Source organism: Lithobates pipiens, unplaced genomic scaffold (genome assembly GCF_037356315.1).
Source record: "Lithobates pipiens isolate NorthernLeopardFrog02 unplaced genomic scaffold, aLitPip1_a1.2 Scaffold_30, whole genome shotgun sequence".
Lineage (NCBI taxonomy): Eukaryota > Metazoa > Chordata > Amphibia > Anura > Ranidae > Lithobates > Lithobates pipiens.
The window spans coordinates 47,968,613-47,991,346 of record NW_027507791.1 but is presented as its reverse complement, the minus strand read 5'-3'; the positions used below and the strand labels follow the sequence as shown (position 1 = coordinate 47,991,346).

The window sequence follows — 22,734 nt, the reverse complement described above, 5'->3', positions numbered from 1 at the left end:
CTAGAATTTTTTTTTTTTAGCTTTACTAAAAAACATATGGGTCTACTATAGACATCAGTAAATTCCATGACCATCCTTGGTCGTAAAGGACTCGCTGGTGTACTCTTGTGATTTGTGCAGTAGATTGAAGTGGTGGATTCACCATTTCATTCCTCCTTTTCAATGAGAGGAAGAACATAAATATCTCACCAATAGAGTCCCCAAGAGACCTAAAGAACTGTCAGAAGGTTGACCACTCAAGCTTCTACTCTCCACCAAGTTTAACTCTCCGGCATCTGCTCTCCATTGCTACACAATATTCCATTCCCAGACCATACTTGGTCACAAAGGACTCACTGTTGTACTCTGGGGACTTGCCGAATGCATTGGAGAACTTATCCTACATAAGTTGTACCTGACTTATCTGCAGCCCTTTCTTTTCTACATCTGTTCAAAGTCCAGAATTTATAAGCTTGTCTGAGCGTTCCAAAAAAAAAAAAAGGGGGGGGGGGGTGGAAAGCGGAAGTTACACTCTGCAGAGTCCGGTGAGGAGAGCTCTGAGAGCCGATTGGAGGGAAGTGACAAACCTCCCTTCACACAGCACAAAGCAACAAAGCCGAGGCGGTCAATCAGCTGGTGGTCCCTTCCCTGTCACCATTTTGTTCTTGGTGTCTAGAAAACTTGTCAGAAGTGATTCATGCTGATAGCAAAGAAATGAAGCAGCAGACAGAAATTACACTTAGTGCTCTTAATTGAGACAAGTACACACTATAGAGGGATATGCTTTGTTCATATTTCATGTCTGAGGTTTCACAACCACTTTAAATAACATCCAATCATCCATCATTTCTAAAATTGGATGGAAAGTGTAAAAAAATTTGATGGCAGCTTCCCAAATGGGATGGAAGTCTCGTACAATATGCACACGCATAGAATACCGAAATAAAAAATGATGTTTTTATTACAATTTTATGAATAAAGCGCAGCTGGCAAAAATTAGACCGCATTGTCATCAAGTGTGGTATAGTGTTGTTATGGCAATAGCCCAAAAAATTCTGAGCTGCCTATATAATTGGATATTTGCAAAATCAAAAGGCAACTGATTTTTCGTCGTCACGGGATGACATCGTGATTTTTGTTTTTTCTTTTTAAGGAAATGTCGGCGGTGATCATGGAAAGTGTCACTATTGTACCCGGAGAGGGCTTCCTCTTCAGCCACTGATCAGAGCGTTTCCTCTTCCTTCCTGCCAACCACCCCCACCCCCTCCTCCTCCTCCACAGCAGGCAGGGTGGCACACGGACACTCCGTTCCTGCCCCCTTAGCCCTCCTCGCGTCGCCCCGTCAACAAGATAAGGGCGGCTCTTTAATTCAGTGTGTCTACAGATCCACTTTGTGTGATAACAGTATCCAGGCCAGGCCCTGAGCTAATTAATGTCTCTCTCTGCCATGCAATCTCACTCGCTCCTCCTGGGAAGAAGGAAGGGGGGGGGGGGTGGAGACCTGGAAAAAAGCCTCTGTCATGCTGAGCCGCTTATTAGGAGGGATTACTGAATTATATTAACACTTCATTGTAATAGGCCCTTGTATGCTTGTTGAGGCTTTAAAATTCTCCTGTGGCGCGAATTCTCGGTGCAAAGGTGTGGATGGCAAGGGGCTTGAAAAAGAATGATGTAGGCCAAAGGAGGCATGCCACAAAAGGTCTCTGGGTAATAAATCGGAACAGTATGGCTTTTGGGTGATCAACTAAGAATAGATATCAAACAGAAACCTTGATTACTCTAAAATCAGGGGTCTCCAAACTTTGTAAACAATGGGCCAGTTTTTTTTCAGACTTTAGGGGGGGCCGTACTGTGGTGATTGGGAGTAGAAATGGTCTTGGTGTTAGTATGAGTGAACAATGCTTGTTATTAGGGGGAGGAATAGCACCCAGTTATTGTTGTCAGTGGAAGGAATACAGCCCCATCATTGGTGTCCATGGAAGAAATAGTGCCCCATCATTGGTGGCCGTGAAAGAAATAGTGCCCCATCATTGGTGTCAGCAGAAAAAAAAAAATGTGCCCCATTACTGGTATAAGTAGGAGGAACAGTGTTCCATCATTGGTGTCAGTGGAAGAAAAAGTGCCCCATCATTGGTATCAGTGGGAGGAAAATAGTCCAATCATTGGTATAAGTGGGAGAAATGGTGCCCCATCACTGGTATCAGAGGGAGAAATAGTGCCCCATCATTGGTATCAGTGGGAGGAAAATAGTCCAATCATTGGTATAAGTGGGAGAAATAGTGCCCCATCATTGGTATCAGTGGGAGAAATAGTGCCCCATCATTGGTATCAGTGGGAGAAATAGTGCCCCATCATTGGTATCAGTGGGAGAAATAGTGCCCCATCATTGGTATCAGTGGGAGAAATAGTGCTCCATCATTGGTATCAGTGGGAGGAAAGGTTCTCCATTCATTGGTATCAGTGGGAGGAAAAAGTATCCCATCATTGGTGCCAGTAGACGGAAAAGTGTCTCCCACTGATACCAATGATTGGACACTTTTCCGTCTACTGGCACCAATGATGGGATACTTTTTCCTCCCACTGATACCAATGAATGAAGAACCTTTCCTCCCACTGATACCAATGATGGAGCACTATTTCTCCCACTGATACCAATGAATGAAGAACCTTTCCTCCCACTGATACCAATGATGGAGCACTATTTCTCCCACTGATACCAATGATGGGGCACCATGTCTCCCACTGATACCAATGATTGGACATAGCGTCCCATGATTGATGCCAGTAGAAGGAAAAGTGTCCCATCATTGGTGCCAGTTTAAAGTAATTGTACACCCTGTACAACCACTTTTACCTACAGGTAAGCCTATATTAAGGCTTACCTGTAGGTGCTTGAAATATCTCCTAAACCTCCACGGTTTAGGGGATATTTACTAAAAAGCCGAGTGCCGATGACTACGGCGCATGCGCACTTTAGAAACTGCACAATGTGCCCTTTCTAATAGGGGTCATGCCGTGACTGGCGGCTCCCCACGTGACTCTGGCCAGTCACAGAGCCGGAGTTTGCGGCCCGGAAGGAAGAGGGGTGAAGATGGACGATCCCTGCTAGTGGGGACAAACTGAGTCATCGCGGGCTTCGGGTTTCAGGTAAGTGACACATAATGGGCTACTATGCGATGCATAGTAGCCCATTATGCTTTACCTTTGCAAGGAAATAAAGAGGAAGTAAAACCCACCAGGGTTTATTTCCTCTTTAAGGAATAATGCCCCATCAAAGGCGTTAATGGGAGAAAAAGTGCCCTGCTGTTAATGTCAGTAGCAGGAATTAGGCCCCATTGTTTGTGTCCGTGGGAGTAAAAGTGTCTTGTATCAGTGCGGAGAAAAGTGCCCCAAAAGGTCAGATAAAAGCGGGCAAAGGGCCGAATCCATACACCAGGACACAGTTTAGAGACCACTGTTCTAAAATATAGGCACAACAGCACAACATATGTGGAAACCGCCCCCAGTGAGTTTCAAAGCATATGAGGACATTTTAGACAATCGTGAGCTTCCAACCTTGTGGTAACAGTTTGGTGAAGGTCCTTTTCTGTTCCACCATGACTGTGCTCCTGTGTACCAAGTCAGCTCCCATAAAGACATACTGTAGATTGAATAATTTAGTGTGGAGGAACTCAAGTTGCCTACACAGAGCCCTGACATCAACAACCCTATTGAAAACCTTTGGGATGAATTGGAATGTTGCTGGTGAGCCTGGACTTCTAATCCAACATCAGTACCTGACCTCATCAATAGTGGCCATATCATAAGGACATGGGTTTTTGAGTTTGGTATGGAGGAACTAGTGTCCTTCACAGAGCCCCAACCTCAACCCTAGGATGAAATGGAACACCAGCTGTGAGCCAAGTCTTCTCATTCAACATCAATACCTGACCTCATCAATAGTGGCCATATCATAAGGACATGGGTTGAGGAGTTTGGTATGGAGGAATTAGTGTCCTTCACAGAGCCCCAACCTCAACCCTAGGATGAAATGGAACACCAGCTGTGAGCCAGGTCTTCTCATTCAACATCAGTACCTGACCTCATCAATAGTGGCCATATCATAAGGACATGGGTTGAGGAGTTTGGTATGGAGGAATTAGTGTCCTTCACAGAGCCCCAACCTCAACCCTAGGATGAAATGGAACACCAGCTGTGAGCCAGGTCTTCTCATTCAACATCAGTACCTGACCTCATCAATAGTGGCCATACCATAAGGACATGGGTTGAGGAGTTTGGTATGGAGGAACTAGTGTCCTTCACAGAGCCCCAACCTCAACCCTAGGATGAAATGGAACACCAGCTGTGAGCCAGGTCTTCTCATTCAACATCAGTACCTGACCTCATCAATAGTGGCCATACCATAAGGACATGGGTTGAGGAGTTTGGTATGGAGGAACTAGTGTCCTTCACAGAGCCCCAACCTCAACCCTAGGATGAAATGGAACACCAGCTGTGAGCCAGGTCTTCTCATTCAACATCGGTACCCGAGTGCAAATGCTCTTTTCCCTTAATTAACACAAATTCTCAGACACAAACAAAATCTTGTGGATAAACGTCATGGGGTGGGGGGGTAGAGGATGTGTTATAGCTGCAGGGGGGGGGGGGGCAACTCCATATTAATGGTCATGGTTTTAGAATAGGATGTCCAAAAAGCTCATATAGGTGTGATGGTCAAGAAACATTTGGCTACAGTACATAATAGGAGTTCAGCTTGGCATTGACAAATAATTAGTTATCCAATTATAATATTTTTTATTCTTGGCTGCCAAGTATCCCCTCTTTCTGCAGGGAGGGTACATTTTCCATAATATAAAATATGTCGAGCAGGGATGGTGGGAACCCCTCACAATGAACACAGCAAGTGGGTAGAACCTGAAACTTGGTGCAGGAATGGTGAAAGCCCCTCATAATTGGCACAGCAGCAGTACAGACCAGAGAACTCAGTGCAGGAATGGAGGGAGCACCTCATGATGAACACAGCAGGTGGGTAGAACCTGAAACTTGGCGCAGGAATGGTGAAAGCCCCTCATAATTGGCACAGCAGCAGTACAGACCAGAGAACTCAGTGCAGGAATGGAGGGAGGACCTCATGATGAACACAGCCGGTGGGTGGACCTTAAAATTCGGTGCAGGAATAGTGGAAGCCCCCCATAATGGGCACAGAAGGTGTACAGACCCAGGAACTCATAGCAGGGATAGTGGGAACTTCTCATAATGGACAGAGCTGGTGTGCAGGCCTGGATACTCAATGCAGGGATGGTGAGAACCCTTCATAATAGGCAAAACAAGTGTGCAGACCTGCAAACCCAAAGGGATCCCACCAACAGAGTGCTCAAGAGATACTGGGTTACCTTTCTACCAAACACTAAAATGTTGGTTTTCCATGGTGTGTCCTTTAACCCAGAGATGGATGTTTTTTAACCGGAAACCAGTGATATTTTGCGCTCCGATTCAAATATCTCAAAACGACGCTGGGTCAGGAGGTACAAAGCGCCCTGTGCCTCGCTGGGTTTACAGAGAATTAACAGGCGGTAACTGTAACCAGGTTTAACCCTATCCCTGGCTTGCCAGTACATAGGAATGCAGAGGCTTGGCACCACGCCGTGTCATTAACGAGCCGGTCATGCACGCTGACATCACGCAATATAGAAAGGAACAGCTGCTTGCTGCCTCATTTCACCATCAGTGCCATGATCACAGAGCTGGAAAACGCGATCGCCAATCAACGCCCCTGTTGAGATCCGAGAGGCAGCGGCGTATTCCTGTTCGCAGGCTGCACACGGCAGCAGAGGATTGTGGGAGAGGACTGTAGCTTAGGGGCTCCTTCGATGATCAAGGCCAGCTCATAAAACAAAAGCCTTGTTTTGGCACAAACCGCCACGGCTGTTTCGTATTTCAGCGCTGTGCGGAAACTAAAATTCTACAGCCACTTCTTTTCTCTTTTAAGAGAGGGGGAAAAAAAAAAAAACAACATGTAAACAATTTCGCCAGGCCTTCCAAAAACAATCAGTTAGTGACCTTACAGAAAGAAGAGACGCTACGGGATTTATTTTCTGGTAACTGGCCAATTAAAAGGAAGGGATTGGTTCTAAAGCTGCACAACAACTTTTATTTGCATAGGTTCCTCAATAGACACAGAGGGTATAAAATCCACTTTGTGTACACCAAATGCATATTCAAAGCCAGCTATCACATAAAAAAAAAGTAGAAGTGGCATCATAACCATGCTGTGCAAAGATCAGAGCTGTGGGAGGGGCCCAGCAGGCTTCACCCACAACATGTCCTCTTTAGAAAACTACATGAGGGGGCGGAGACAAGACCAGCCACCCTGCACAAGGAGAGGGAACAGCAGTGACTGGTCTTTATTACAGGAAGAAAGTTTCATACCGTATTACTGCACGGATCTGGAAAAAAAAATAAAAAAAATACTCAAAGCAAACCGAGATTCAAGAAGAATAAGCATGACAAATGTATTTAGAGAATATATACTGACCCTGGAGTTCAGCTTTAATTTATTGTTGGCACACAGCATGCCGCCACTGAGAGCTATATACCATCTAATATTCGCCACTGATCCACAAGGCAGCTGGGCAAGGGGTTGAGAAGCAAGTTGCGATAAGGGGACGTGCAATGCTGGTTTTGAAAGGGTTAAATCCCACTGAGGAGTTTCGCCCTCCCCTATTTGTCTTTGTGGTCACGCTCTCCGCAAAAAGAAAGTGATGGGAGTTTCAAAGTTTACAGTTGTCATCTAAACAGAGTAAATCTTCCAATGGGGACATCTGCTTTGGTAGGAACTGTCCAAAAGGGAATCTACCTTCACTTAAGGGGATTTCTGATCACTCCCTGATGTGTCTCCAGGACAAAAAAATAGAGAGAAAGTTCAGCAAGGGAACGTAGACTTTTTCTGTAAATGCCCCATATACCCACCGCCATCTTGGGTAAACTGGCCCTCAGGAAAGCCACTCGTTGGTATGGATACTTATTGGTGACCACAAGAGCCTTATTTTAAAGCTGAACTCCAGCCTTTCCTACAGCCTTGGGCAGTTGTACAGACCCAGAAACTCGTAGCAAGGATAGTGGGGACTTCTCATAATGGACAGAGCTGGTGTGCAGACCTGGATACTCAATGCAGGGATGGTGGGAACCCCTCATAATAGGCAAAACAAGTGTGCAGACCTGCAAACCCAAAGGGATCCCACCAACAGAGTTCTCAAGAGATATTGGGTTATCTTTCTGGCATCTACCAAACACTAAAATGTTGGTTTTCCACATTCCGCAAACAGATCCCCTGCTGATCGGAGCAGAACTGGGTGGACAACAGGTCCGTGTCTGCTCAGTTCCTGTAGAGCAGACCAGGACAGACCCAGCTTCACTCTACGGGCCACCGGGAGTAAAATGACTCCCCCTGTCTGTTTACACCCGGCTGCACTTGATCTGATCAGCCCAAGCGGGCAGCCTGATCGTACCTGGAGGTAGGCGGGTGCCAACGCACACAAACTCCCGCTGTTCCATAGGAATGCATGGCTCTTCCGATCAGGACCGCCTGAAAAACTGACAGACGGACCTGATAAAATTGCCCTTGTGAAAGGGCCCTTAGTTTAAAATAATACAAGAATAAAGTCACAATATCATTTTAAGTGATGTTCAGACATCTTAGTCACATCCCTCTCCAAGGAACCATCCAGTTTCCACCTCAGGGATGTGACTAAGATCCTAACTGATAGAAATAATTATTGCATTGATATTATTTGTAAGTTAAGAGCAAGTATACATTACCTACATGATGTGGGGTAAAAAAAAAAGGTTGAGAAAGGCGATTTTAGACTAATAAAGTACCTCCATTCATCTCCCAAAGAAGGTGGACATACAGTCTACGAAATACAGATCGCCCCACCGCTTATCTATTACTTTTTTCCTGATGCATTAGAACGTTGGCTATATACGGGATCTATAGACCAGATAGTAGTATGAGATATGGTGTATGGTGGGTTAGAGAAGGAGGTTGAAATGAAAGTATGGGCTGCGCAGTGGCTAAGTGGTTAGCACTTCCACCTAGCAGCACTTGAGTGGTCAGTTCGAATCTCAACAATGGCACAACCTGCCTGGAGTTGACATTTGCGTAATCGGTTTGGTACCATTGAAGTCCTGTTGTGAATACAGACTTCTATACACCCATTTAGCAGTGTGAACCATTCTTACCCATGCGACTCATCAGCCATAATACAAGGAGGCAGAAACGAGTTGAGCTTTAAGAGCTAAGCAATAGTGACAAGGTCAACTGCTGTGGGCTCTCATCCTTACAGAACGAGTAGTGCAGGCTACGTGGGAGGTTGTATTACAAGATAATTCTCCCACACAATGCTATTCTGCAGATGCACACCACAATGGCTACTGGAGCCCTCCTCCCACCACGTTCCCTGACCCGTAACTCCTGTCAGTATGTGATATGACTGTCAGGAGGCCTCTTGTTTACATTGGTCTCTCCGGGTTTCCTCTGCAGCAGTGACTTCCTGTTAAGGCCCGGGTGATTGTGACCAAGCAGGAAGTCACTAATGAGTGACAGCGGTGACAAAAACGCCGTATTGTCACTGGGTGATGGAGCTAAAGTGTCTTTCCATCAACGGTGGTGAAAGTCAATTCTGATCCCATGGGCCGATGGGTCACACTGGGAGCTAATTTTGCAGATTCTTTTCTTATTGCAGCCCAGTAATATGCAAGCATGATTTAACTGGGAATGCTGCATTATGGGATGTTACCGCTACTGTGGCGACAGAGTCCAATGTTTTTGTTTTTTTTTGTCAATGTAATGTCATTCAGGCAAGTGTGTAGTAGCGTGGTTTCCATATGTTATGTACATATGGGAACCTCATGACAGAAGAAAATAATGAAATTAAATGTCGCCAGTGCATTATTAATTAAAAAAAAAAAAAAAAAAAAGCAGTACATCGGCCCAAAACAGTGGCATATGGCGTTCGCTTGGAATTGTGGTACGAGGGGAATTTACGCATGAAAGCGAACCTGTCAGCACGGCTGTTTTCTGTCACTGCAGGGGCTCCCCTCTAGAGATGGATGTGGCCTTTGTCTGCCCTTGAAAGAACAGAGATGCGTTAATTTTGGGGTAACAGGGAAGGTCAGTGTTTGGAGTACAGAGAGGGGCTATGTGAAGGTTACAGGGAGGTGTTTAGTGTTACAGAGAAGGTTTGTGTAAGATATACAGAGAGGGTGGGTGTTGGCATTACAGAGAAGGTGGGCGTTATAGGGTGGGTTAGTGTTGAGCTTACAGGGACGGTTAGTGTTGGGCTTACACGGAGGATTTGCTTACGGGGACAGTTAGTGTTGTGCTTACGGGGACGGTCAGTGTTGTGCTTACGGGGACGGTCAGTGTTGGGCTTACGGGGACGGTCAGTGTTGGGCTTACGGGGACGGTCAGTGTTGGGCTTACAGGGACGGTCAGTGTTGGGCTTACAGGGACGGTCAGTGTTGGGCTTACAGGGACGGTCAGTGTTGGGCTTACAGGGACGGTCAGTGTTGGGCTTACAGGGACGGTCAGTGTTGGGCTTACAGGGACGGTCAGTGTTGGGCTTACAGGGACGGTCAGTGTTGGGCTTACAGGGACGGTCAGTGTTGGGCTTACAGGGACGGTCAGTGTTGGGCTTACAGGGACGGTCAGTGTTGGGCTTACAGGGACGGTCAGTGTTGGGCTTACAGGGACGGTCAGTGTTGGGCTTACAGGGACGGTCAGTGTTGGGCTTACAGGGACGGTCAGTGTTGGGCTTACAGGGACGGTCAGTGTTGGGCTTACAGGGACGGTCAGTGTTGGGCTTACAGGGACGGTCAGTGTTGGGCTTACAGAGAGGTCGTTAGGGTTACCGTTATGGGGAGGGTGGGTTAGTGTTGGGCTTACAGGGAGGGTTAGGAAGACAGAGAGGGGCTATGTGAAGGTTACAGAGAGGTCGTGGGGGTTAGTATGAGTTTTACAAAGAGGGATAATGTCAGGGTTAGTTAGTTAGAAGGGTTACGTGAGATATACAGAGAGGGTCAGTTTGGGAGGTTACATAAGGGGTTACTGTTAAGACCAAACGGAGGTCTGGTGTTAGGATTACAGGGAGGGGTAGTGTAATGCCGCGTACACACGACTGGACTTTGAGGGACTAGGTCCGATGGACTTTCGGCAGGGTTCTGACGGACTTTCCAAATGAACGGACTTGGCCACACACAATCACACCAAAGTCCGACGGAGTCGAACGTGATGACGTACGACCGGACTAGAATAAGGAAGTTCATAGCCAGAAGCCAATAGCTGCCCTCGCGTCGGTTTTTGTCCGTCGGACTAGCATACACACAAGGGGATTTCTCGGTAGGAACTGGGTCCGGCGGAGTTCCGGCGGAAAAATTTGAAACATGTTCCATTTCTAAAGTCTGTCGGATTTTTGCAAATCAAAAGTCCGCTGCAGCCCACACACGATCGAATGGTCCCCCGGAATCGTTCCGTCGGACCTTTTGATGTCGAAAAAAGTCAGGTCGTGTGTATGCCGCATTAGGGTTTCAAAGAGGTAATGTCAGGGATATCAGAGTCCAGGGAGGATTAGTGTTAGGGTTACAGGGAGGGTTAGCGTTTCAGGGTTGCAGGTTTACGTGAAGAATATAGACAGCAAAGAGACAGCAGTGGGTGTGTCCAAGAATCCCACTTCTGAGTTACAAACAACCCCAGAGGTTCTCAGATTATGAATAAAAAGAGAAAGGGGTGGTGTGGAACACCAATGCCCAGGTGAAAAATGTATGTATTGAGATTGTAGGCTGCACTCCCTTTGAATGGAGCCTACATCTAACCTTCTGTAGTCCAAAGTCTGGTGGCCCTGCATTAAGTCCCACTTTAATACATACATTTGAAGAAAAACATTTATTTATTTATATTTATATATATATATATATATATATATATATATATATATATATATATATATATATAATATGCACCTAAGAGAAAAAAAAAATACATACGGTGCTTCATCAAAACTGCATGATCTGCAGCCTTGCCGAGGATTATGAAGTTCCTTCAGAGACTCGCACATCCCTTGTGGAAAACAGGCACATGTAACAACAACAAATATTTAGTACCAGTCATGAAAAAAAAAGGACGGTAGGAATAAATCTGTGGCTGACGAGAACTATTACATAGGAACGCGGACGGCGTAGCGATCTCTATATTGTATTCAAAAAACCTGCCAGAAAGGATTCCTCCATGTTTTCAAATGGAAAATATTTCCCCAAATAATTTACACTTTAATCAAAAATTCCTCAACAGGCATAAAAGCTGTAGGGGGGGGGGGGGGTGAGGGGTTCTTTATACAAACAATAACATCCAGTGCGGCAGAACATTATGGGTAATCAAACACAGGCTTAACTCGCATCCATTTTTAACATGGATACCTCAAACGTGACCCCCCCCCATCCACGTCAAATAAATCAAATGCAATCTTCATTACAGAACATACCTGAGCACCGGCCGTTGACGTGAAACCAAAACGCTGTTTGGAAACATATGGGAGCTTAATTGCTTCTTATAAACAGATTTTGGAGGTTGATTTTGTCTGAAACGGGTTATGGTGAACATCTTGAACCTATTATATTTCGGACGTACATGTTTCGTTTTTTTGGGGGGGGGGGGTTTTGCCTTTTTTAACCCTGACTGTCCAAATCCTATATTTAACTGATGCCAGGATTGAGCAGGTAGGCACCAACTCCCCCTAAAGTCGATGGACACAGAAACAGTTTCTTCCAATTATGGGACTTTTCAGCTGTCCAACAATTGTTGGGCAGCTGAAAAGTCCCATATTTGGAAGAAACCGTTTCTGTGGCCCAACTGTCCAAAATCTGCCCCCATGAACACGACATACAGGGATGGTCAACAGGACCATTTAATTGGTTTTGGAAGGGTCTTTAAAAAAGATTTTTGGTGCATCTAGGGTATAAAATATACAACTCTGGAAACTGTATGGAGTAAATGCATGTAATATTATTTAAATTCCTTTTTCATCTTTGGTAATATTGTTTACCACATTTGCATTATATGGCCAAAGGTTTGTGGTCTCCTGAGCATCACACCTACATAAGCTTGTTGGACATCCCATTCCAAACCCAGAGGCATTACTAAGGACTTGCCTTCTTTTGTGGCTTAAACAGTCTCCATTCTTCTGAAAAGGACTTTCCACAAGATTTCGGAGTGTGTCTGGGGTAAAATTTGAGTCCATTCAGCCAAAAGAACATTTGTGAGATCAGGTACTGATATTGGATGAGAAGACCTGATTCACAATGGTCGTTCTAATTCAACCCAAAAGGTGTTCAGTAGAGTCAACATCAGGGCTCTTCCAGGCCGATTGCCTTTGATAATATTTTTTACCACATCTGAACTATATGGCCAAAGGTTTGTGGTCTCCTGACCATAACGCCTACATGAGCTTGTTAGATACCCATTCCAAACCCATGGTCATCAATATGGAGTTGCTTTCCTTTGCGGATATAACAGCATCCATTCTTCTGAGAAGGGCTTTCCACAACATTTTGGAGTGTGTCTGGGATTGTATTTGTATCCATTCAGCCCAGAGAACATTTGTGAAGCCATGTACTGATGTTGGATGACTGGCTCACCATGGTCATTTTATTTCATTCCAATGGTGTTCAGCAGGGTTGAGGTTAGGGCTCTGTGTAGGACATTTGCGTTCCTCCATACCAAACTCAAACCATTTCCTCATGATTTGGTCACCATTTCTAAGGTCAGGTAAATGATATTGGATTAGAAGAACTGGATCACAATTGGTGTTCCAATTCATTCCAAAGGTGATCAGTAGGGTTGAGGTCAGGGCTCTGTGTAGGACATTTGCGTTCCTCCATACCAAACTCAAACCATTTCCTTATGATTTGGTCACCATTTCGAAGGTCAGGTAAATGATATTGGATTAGAAGAACTGGCTCACAATTGGTGTTCCAATTCATTCCAAAGGTGATCAGTAGGGTTGAGGTCAGGGCTCTGTGTAGGACATTTGCGTTCCTCCACCCCAAACTGTTCAAATCATGTCTTTATGGAACTGGCCACCTTTACCAGATACTGATGTTAAATGAGATGAGAAGACCTGGCTCATGATGGCCATTCCAATTCATCCCAAAGGTGTTCAGTAGGGTTGATATCGGCCTCTTCAGGGCTCTGTGCAGGACACTCAAGTTCCTTTGCTCCAAACTTATCAAACCATACTTGATGGAGCTAGCTTTGTCCATAGGAGAAAATCATGCTGGAACAGATAAGGGCCTTCACCAAACTGTTACCACAAGGTTAGAAGAACACAATTATCTAAAGTGTTTTCTTTAGTATTAACAGTACCCTTCATTGGAAACATCAGGACTCAATCATTTGATGGGGCAACCACACTTTGGTCATTGTGTAGGTATAACGCTCAGGTGCGCATATTTGTTTGGCCCTAATGTACCTGCAGGTCAAGCTGTGCAGCACAGGTGACAGGACATGAGTCGAACCATAACACTTTCAGTTTTATGGAACATGCACACATTTTACATATAAAGGTTAAAATCAGGGGTAGGGCAGGCAATCTTGGCACTCCAGCCTTTTTGGAACTACAAGTCCTATGAGGCCTTGCAAGATTCTGACAACCACAGGCATGACTCCTAGAGGCCAAGGCATGATGGTTTTTTTTGCAGTTTCATCACCAGCTGGAGTGCCAAGGTTGCCTACATCTGGTTCGAACAATTTTTTTTCTAAAACTGTTGTCCAGCCTCATCTTTGGGTGCATGTGGAGAAAATGTATAATAACGTTACATTCATTTAGAAAAGGAACCAATATAAATGTATAATCCACCATAAAGTTATCAGAATAAAATAGAATAATCAAGCTCAGGGCACTTCACAATGACCTAAGGTAGTAGCAAAACCGTTTGTGTTTACCAAACCAACTTGGTCGTCTTAACATTGTGAATTAAAAACGGTCTTCTTCAATAAAACACATATTTAGGCCATATATATTAAAACTTTAGGTATCCCAGTGTTTATAGAGCACCAACATATCGCGAACATAGACGCATTCACATTAGTATCTGACCCTTGAAGGACCAACCCCAATCACAATTTGGAGAGAATCTAACTAACCAAATGATATGGTTCTAGACCAGGGGTCTCCAAACTTTGGAACTCCAGTTGTTCAGGAACTACAACTCCCATCATGCCCAGTCATGTCTGTGAATGTCAGAGTTTTACAATGCCTAATGGGATGTGTAGATCCGCAACAGCTGGAGGGCCGGAGTTTGGAGACCCCTCTTCTAGACCATCCTTTCTCAACCCTTTCAACACAGAGGAACCCTTGAAATAACTTTCCAGTCTCAGGGAACCCCTGCTAATAATATCTATATCTACAACTCATGGTACATTAGTGTGATGGTTTCTTACACTTGTGGTCATTGGGAAGAATTACACCCTTCCAGATAGCTAAAAAGATTCATGGGGTCAGTGGGAACTTATCTTAGATGAAGACATTGCTCAGGGAACCCTTAGCAACCTCTGGAGGAATCCTAGTCGAGAAACTCAGTTCTAGACCTTTCCAAAGGGGTTTAACTTTCACTGGAGACAATAAATATCATCAAAATAGTTTATGTTTATATCTATGAGGATTTTTTTTTAATAATACAACACAAAAAAAAAGACTGAGGGTTTGTACTGGCACGAGGTTTAAGCAGACCTTTTCTAGGTGTCCTTATTGGAGGAACAGTTCCTGTCCTGTCCCACCTGCTGTATTGTGATTAGCAAAATGAAAGCCCCCGGTCAGGTTACGTTGGGCATTAAATATATATGTAATTTCAAAAGTTAAAGTTAAATCAACTTTTATCAAAGAGAAAATAAATTGGAAAATTTGACATTGATCAGCGACTTTAGCCAATTAGCTGCAGTAGCTGATCAGTGTATCCTGACAGTGACGGGTGCTGTCGTCAGAATACAATGTCCTGGCGGGAAAAGGTGGGGGGGAGGTGATGTTCCTTCAACTAGTATGTGTGGATGGAGGAATCTGTTTTTATTCAAGCCGATTGGCTGTCACAGAGGTCAGGTGATCGGGCACCAGCCCCATGGGCTCCTGACCATTACGAGAGAGCAAGAGTCCTCTATGACAGCTCAGTCACCATGCTGGGTGGATGCTCTCAATACAGAAACCACAAAATGTACAGCACGTGGGCATTAACCCTTTCGCTGCCAGGTCCATACATTGTAAAACCCCCCCGCTGTTAGGTATGTACAAACACTCGTGGTGGCTGCGGCCACCGGTAGTGTGTATATCGTACAAGCCAACTGCCGACTATCAGGCGGAAGAAGTCCAACGCCAGTGCTGGATTGCTTCCACACACTCCCTGGTAATGGGAGCCAACTGCCCCACCCCCTTTCCCCCGCCATGTTCCCAAGGCTCCGCTTGCCCATCTGCTTGTTTGGGACCGGCATAGTGGGTGCCGCCAGGTAGAGGGGAGGGACATGAGTGCACTCTCCTCCCCTTCTTGTTATTGATCCGGAATCAGCGTGTAAAACGTCACTTCCGGGTCCCCATGATAGTTTCCCTGGCAATACAGTCATTGGCGCACTGGGGTGATATTAGGGGTCTTTTTTTAGACCCCATGTTTCTCATTTAAGAGGACCGGTCAGCAAAAAAATCATCACGTAGGGGACTTTCTGTTCCCTATGTGATGCGAAAAGAAAAAGTTAAGTAAAAAAAAAAAAAAAGACAAAAAAAAAAAAACACAATATATAGGGCTAGTTTACACCACAAAAACGTCCTCCAGTTATTCACTTATTATTTCTTTTCCTCTCTTTTAGCTGGCCCTTATTTGCCATCTGTGGCCACCTTTGGTGCTGGGGGGGGCTTTCTCTGATGCAGCTGAACATCTAACCATCCCCAGCAGTCTTTTGGTCCCCCTTTTAGGAGATATTGGTAAGCAGTGGTGGCCTGATAGGGGAGACGCATGTGCATAATTAAAAATAGTAGATCTAAAATTGTGTATATATATATATATATAGTTTTTTGAATCAATGTAAAATATTCTATTGTTTTCTATTAGAAGGCATTGTACTGTGCAAAACGGAGAGCATCCCCTGAGGAAGACCGATTTATGAGTGAAACATGTTGGGAAGTGTCACTCTGCTGCATTGTTAAAAACGCACAATTCATTGTATTAGCCATCATGTATTTCATTCTCTTTTGTATATTTTAACAAATTAATTCTTGTTCAAAAATAAAATAATTTTTTATGCAATATATTAATTCTTGTTTTTGTTGTACAAAAATAAAATAATTTTTTATGCAATATATTTAATTAATGATATTGCACCTTTAAAGTCCCAATCTACCAGTGCCTCAATTTATGATAATCTGGGATGTGGTGCTAAAAACGATTGGATGAGCCTGTGTTCGTATAAAATCATGTCCTCCAGATCTGATAGGCCCCTTTCACATGATCAACCCCCGCCTGTCTGTTTTTCAGGTGGATCCCATTGGGCCACCCATTGACTTCTATGGGGAGGCGGATGTCGGCGGATATGTGACTTCTAAGGGGAGGCTGGTGTCGGTGGATATGTGACTTCTATGGGGAGACGGGTGTCGGCGGATATGTGTCTTCTACGGGGAGGCTTGTGTCGGTGGATATGTGTCTTCTACGGGGAGGCAGGTGTCAGTGGATATTTGACTTCTATGGGGAGACGGGTGTCGGCGGATATGCGTCTTCCACGGGGAGGCTGGTGTCGGCGGATATGTGTCTTCTACGGGGAGGCTGGTGTCGGCGGATATGTGACTTCTACGGGGAGGCTGGTGTCAGCGGATATGTGACTTCTATGGGGAGGCTGGTGTCGGCGGATATGTGTCTTCTACGGGGAGGTGGGTGTCGGCGGATAGATATGTGACTTCTACGGGGAAGCGGATGTCAGCGGATATGTGACTTCTACGGGGAGGCGGGTGTCGGCAGATATGTGACTTCTACGGGGAGGCGGAGGCGGGTGTCAGCGGATATGTGTCCGCCGACACCAGCCCGTCATCCGATCCGGCAAGATCCGCTCAAAACAGATGCATCGTCACCCATCCAGCGGATCGGATGAAAATGGACAGGCGGTGAGTTTTCATCTGCTCTTCCCATAGAGAGCGGGGCTCTCACAGGTCTGTTTTAGCATAGTAAGCAGAGACGGACCTGTCATCCGCCTGCCCAGCAGGGAGCCGGTCAAAATGGATCCAACCTATGTGAAAGGGGCCTTATGGATGCGTTTCTGCATGTGCCTTTTTGACGCATTCTGGTGCGTTTTTCATACTTTTTTTTTTTGTGTATGTGTTTTTGATGTGTTTGAGATACTTTTTTTCTTACTCATCCTGATTTTTTTTTTTTTTTGCTCTACGGGGGGCCGGTGCATTTTTGATGCACTCTGGTGCCTATTTTTTATGTGTTTGATTGCGTTCCAGTACAGTTCTGTGCAAAAAAAAAAAAAACTCAGCAGGTTCTACTTTTTTTTTCTAGGAACCGAAACGCTCTGGAACTGCAAGCACTGGTGTGAACTATGCCATTGAAAAACAATTAAACCTACTTTCTTTGCATTTTGGATGCAGATACATTTTTTTTTTTTTTTAAAAGCACTGGAATGCATGTGGGTTTTAATTGGGGGTTTATGCAATCTTCAGGCCTAAATTTTTTTTAAACGAATGCAAAAACAGCTCCGGCAGCAAAAGGGTTAAAGCCCACCCTCTCTGCTGCCTGCGATTCTGCATTTTTCATAGGGCAGCAAGCAGTTAAGAGCTCTACAAGCAGCGCCGGCCCACCTTTAAACGCTCCACCCCCCCCCAAAAAAAAAAACAGAAGCTTCACCCACCTGTCTGTTCCGCTCATCCGTAATCCTTTGGATCTGGATCTTTTTCCGGCCCATGGTTCCTATAAATCCAGAGGAGGCTCTTGCGCAGAAAGGGTGTCCGTCTTTGAATCTGCTCTCGCCTTCACGGTACGACCATGAAATAACCAAAAAAAAAAAAAACGATAAAAAAAAAAAAAAACAACTCCCCCCGTTCGTCGTCCTCTCAGTTCATGTCATTTGCCTGCAGCTTCCAGATGTTGGTGGAGGGCTCTGTCCGGGTTCAGTTCTGTGATGGAGAGAGGGGGGGAGAGAGAGAGAGAGCATGTGAAAAGTGTGTTTCCCATCAGAGAGAGCTCAGCCTTGTTAAATCCTATCCCCCCTGGGGATACAACGCCAAAAACCCCGCTACATCACCCCCCCCCCCCCCCCACCCCCCGGCAAGCAAACTCTCCCCAAAGCCTGTTAACAGTTTAAAAATCAATCATGTTTTATCTGCCTTATTATCGCTTTTCTACAACATGCTGATGGTGGCAGAAACCCGGCGAAAATATGCTGCTCCCCCCCCCCCCCCCATAGATGCCTTGAGTGGTATGGTTTAGTGCTGGGTTTACAGAATGTCCGGGGTGCCCGCTCCCCGCCGTGCCTTTTATATGACAAGCGCTCCGACTATTGAAGAGACAGGATGCATTTCTAAGAGACTCCATTTTTAAAAAAAAATTAAATGGCTTGCAAAAGCGAAGGGAGAACTTAAAATATTATTTTGCTTATATTTGCTTGTCTCTACTCATTCCTCCTCTTAATATAACCATGCTTTTTTTTTTTTTTTTTTATGTTTTTAAAAAAAAAAAATGTATCTTTTTTTTTAAAAAAATGTAAAAAAAAAAAGATACTTTTTTTATATTTTTTTTTTTTACATTTTTTTATATATATATATATATATTTTTTTTTTTTTAAATTTTTTTTAAAAAAAGATAAAAGAAAATGTATCTTTTTTTTAAAAAAAATGTAAAAAAAAAAAAAGATAAAAAAAGTATCTTTTTTTTTATACATTTTTTTTAAAAAAAGATAATTTTTTTTTTAAAAGATAAAAAAAAATGTATCTTTTTTTTTAATTTAAAATTTTTTTTTTTATCATTACATTACCTAAATGTTGGATCTAGTGATGTCACCACTGGGTCTCTGTGCTTCTCTATGCAATGCAAGGCAGATCATGGCTGGTGGGAGGGGCTTCCTGAAAGCGCCCTGCCTCCTTTCAAGAGGCAGCAAAAAAAAAAGGGGTGGGCTCACCCACGCAACACATACGTGTCACCGGGCCGCTGAAGATTCTGTGCCGAGAGCGTGCTCGCTGTGCTTTCCCAGCTCTCAGTTCCCACTTACAACTGGTAAAGTCAGCAGGACCGGTTTTCTTAGGAGGACATTAATGGACCATGTCTGGGTATGGTGCGTCTATATCAGAAGACCGTGTGACATGGTGACAACTCAGTACAGCCGGCCCTCCTGCTCATCAGGCGCCTGGGCCCCCCCCCTTTTGAACTGATGGGGCCCAGGACCCATACAAGAGGGCCGGTTGTACTGCCTTAATAGTAGTCCTGTTTGTAAGGATGGGCTTCTTTATGATGACAACAGCGGACCATGTCTGGGTATGGTGCATCTCCATCAGAAGACCGTGTGACATGCTGACAACTCAGAACAGCTGGCCCTCCTGCTCATCAGGCGCCCGGGTCCTTTTGAACTGATGGGGCCCAGTACCCATACAAGAGGGCCGGTTGTACTGCCTTATTAGTGCTCCTGTTTGTAAGGATGGTTTTCTTTACAATGACAACAGAGGACCATGTCAGTGTATTGTATGTATCTATCAGAAGACTGTGTGACATGGTGACAACTCAGTACAGCCGGCCCTCTTGCTCGTCAGGCACCCGGGCCCCCCTTTAGAACTGATGGGGCCCAGGCCCCATACAGGAGGGTCGGTTGTACTGCCTTATTAGTAGTCCTGTTTGTAAGGATGGTTTTCTTTACGATAACAACAGAGGACCATGTCTGGGTATTGTGTCTCTATCAGAAGACTGTGTGACTTGGTGACAACTCAGGAGCACAATTAGGAGACAGGGACAGAATGTTGTCATCTGATAACAGGAAGTGCCAGAACAAGACTCTTTATAGCTGGATAGCCAGGGATTATTACTTCCTGGCAGCCCTTTAAAAAGTTCTGGAGGGGGTGGGAAGGATCAGCGATCATATGACCACTTTGCCAGCCAATCACAGTGGTCACATTTGTGCCGATCCTTCCCACCCTTGGGTGTTCAGAACCTTTTGAAGGGCCATCAGGGTCGTAAGGAAGGGGCTCAAATAATCCCGGTGATCCTGCCAGGTCTGTGGATTTTGGGTGTCTATCAGAAGCCTGTGTGACACAGTGACAACTCAAGAGTGCAATAGGGAGACAGGGACACAGTGTTGTCACCCGATAACAGGAAGTGTAAGAACAAGACTCTTTATGTCTGGATCGCCAGGATTATTTGAAGGCCTGGAACGTTGGGAAGGATCAGCAGTCATGTGACTACTGTGCCAGCTAATCACAATGGTCACATTAAAAAGCCAATCCTTTGCACCCCGCCGAGCATTCAGAACCTTTTAAAGGGCCACCGGGGACAGAGGGAAGGGGCCTGAAATAATCCTGGTGATCTAGACATGTCTTTGTATTGTGTGACTATCAGAAGCCTGTGTGACACGGTGACAACTCAGGAGCACAATTGGGAGACAGGGACAGAGTGCTGTCACCCGATAACAGGAAGTGCCAAGACAAGACACTTCATGGCTGGTCACCAGGGATTATTTGAAAGGCATATTGGGGGGGGGGGGGGGTTCATTGGTAGTCACATGACCAGCCAATCATAGTGGGCACATGAAGTCTGATCCTTTCCACCTTCCCTGGGCATTGAGAACCTTTGAAAGGGGCGGAAGAAAAGGGGGCTAAAATAATCGCTGGCAAACCTGCAATGAAGTGCCTCGTTCTGGCACTTCCTGTTATAGAGTGACAACACTCTGTCCACGGCTCCTAATTGTGCTCCTGAGTTGTCACCCTGTCACACGGGCTTCTGATAGTGACACACAATACCCAGACATGGTCCGCTGTTATAGTCATAAAGAAACCCAGCCTTACAAACAGGGCTGCCAATAAGGCAGTACCAGCCAGCCCTCTTGTATGGGGCCTGGGCCCCATCAGTTTAAAAGGGGGGGGGGGGGGCTTGGCACCTGATGAGCAGGAGGGCCGGCTGTACTGCCTTATCACTGAAACCAATTCCCCCTGTGGCTTCCCTGCTGCCTGGCCAGCTTTTACTCCCAGCTGGCTTTCAGCTGCTACAGGGGGAGCCACGAGGGGTATCAGTTCCAGTATTTTTGCCCCCACCGCTCTGATCACCTTTTCTGCTGCTCCGATTCCCATCAGGCAAGACTGTACGGGGGGCCCCCTATTTTCTATCAGCATCTCTGCTTACAAATGCCATTCAGCCATCACTATAGTGCTGGAAGTGGCTTTAAAAAGGCTGCAGGAGATCAGCAGCAATGACATGCAACAAAGGATTAAAAAAATAAATAAAGTGTAAGCAGCTACATAGTACTTTTAGCAAACTACATGCAATTTATTTACTGTTCACATCTACTTTTGTATAGAATCAATTTAAAAAATATATTTCTAAATCCAGCTAGTATAAGTAGCTGAATTTTTTGCGTATGAGCTTTGGGTGGGGCATCCCTATAAATACAAACCGAGCTCAGTCCAAAGAAGTTCCCCCGTCTAAAAAAAAACAAAAAAACCTTCACCAAAAAGGGAGGATTCTTGAAGTCCTGCTCAAAACAGGAAACGTTTTCTTTGTTGTCTTGAGCGAAACGCATGAGTCACTGCACTATCATAGCAACACACGGCTTTGTGTGTCTGTGTGCGTGTGCGTGGCGGAGGGGACGGCCAAGGAACGCCGAAAAAGGGCCCACCGCCGTCTCCACAAATTGTTCTGCGCTCTGCGGTCCATTGTTTTCCAGCGGAGGAATTTTACACTTGCCGTCCCAAAAATAGCCAAAGAGAGTTAAAAATAGCCAACGCGCTGTCGATTCTTAGGCCAGGAAAAGCCGGAGAGGGAAAAAAAAAAAAAAAAAGTTGGAACAGGTCGGATTCCCGAAATGTGTTTTGGAAAAGCAGCTGGGAGGAATCTGTGAACCGGCAGAAGGATGGGACAACATGGAGGAGGCATAGAGGACTTCTATAGAGGGATGTACCATATGATACTCATAGGGGTTGATTTACTAAAGCTGGAGAGTGCAAAACTCCGATGCAACTCCACATAGAAACCAATCAGGTTCCATTGCCAAAGCCCAACTGAACAAGCTGAGGTTTAGAAGCCGATTGGCTACCAGGCACAGCTGCACCAGATTCTGAGTGCTCCAGTTTTAGTAAATCAACCCAATAGCGTCTTACTAAAACCTTGGAAGTAAAAATGTGGAGCCGATTGTCTCGGATACATCCACCGAAAAAAGGGAATTTTTTGTGCTTGGTAGAGCAGCCATTCTCAGCCGGGGCTCCAAGGAACCAACAGTACATTTCAAAAGTATTCACCCCCCTTGGCATTTTTGGGGTTTTGTTGCCTCACAACCTGGAATTAACATGGATTGTTTGAGGATTGGCATCATTTAATTTACAGAACATGCCCACAACTTTTCTTTTTTTATTGTGACGCAAACAATAAAATAGGACAAAATAACCAAAAAAAGTCAATGTGCAAAACTATTCACCCCCCTAAAGTCAATACTTTGTAGAGCCGCCTTTTGCGGCTATCACAGCTCCAAGTCGCTTTGGA

The 22,734-nt window shown here is 45.1% G+C and overlaps 1 protein-coding gene across 9 annotated transcripts in view; it reads right to left on the bottom strand.

Moving 5' to 3' along the window:
• The window catches only part of MEF2D (myocyte enhancer factor 2D), a 290,869-nt gene that overhangs the window by 89,256 nt on the left and 178,879 nt on the right, over positions 1–22,734 (bottom strand). For all 9 annotated transcript variants that reach the window (XM_077464178.1, XM_077464182.1, XM_077464184.1 and 6 more), the window contains one exon: positions 17,912–18,176. In XM_077464178.1, coding sequence (XP_077320304.1) covers positions 17,912–17,965 — 54 coding nt within the window. In that variant the 5' untranslated portion in view covers positions 17,966–18,176. The remainder of the gene's footprint in view (positions 1–17,911; positions 18,177–22,734) is intronic.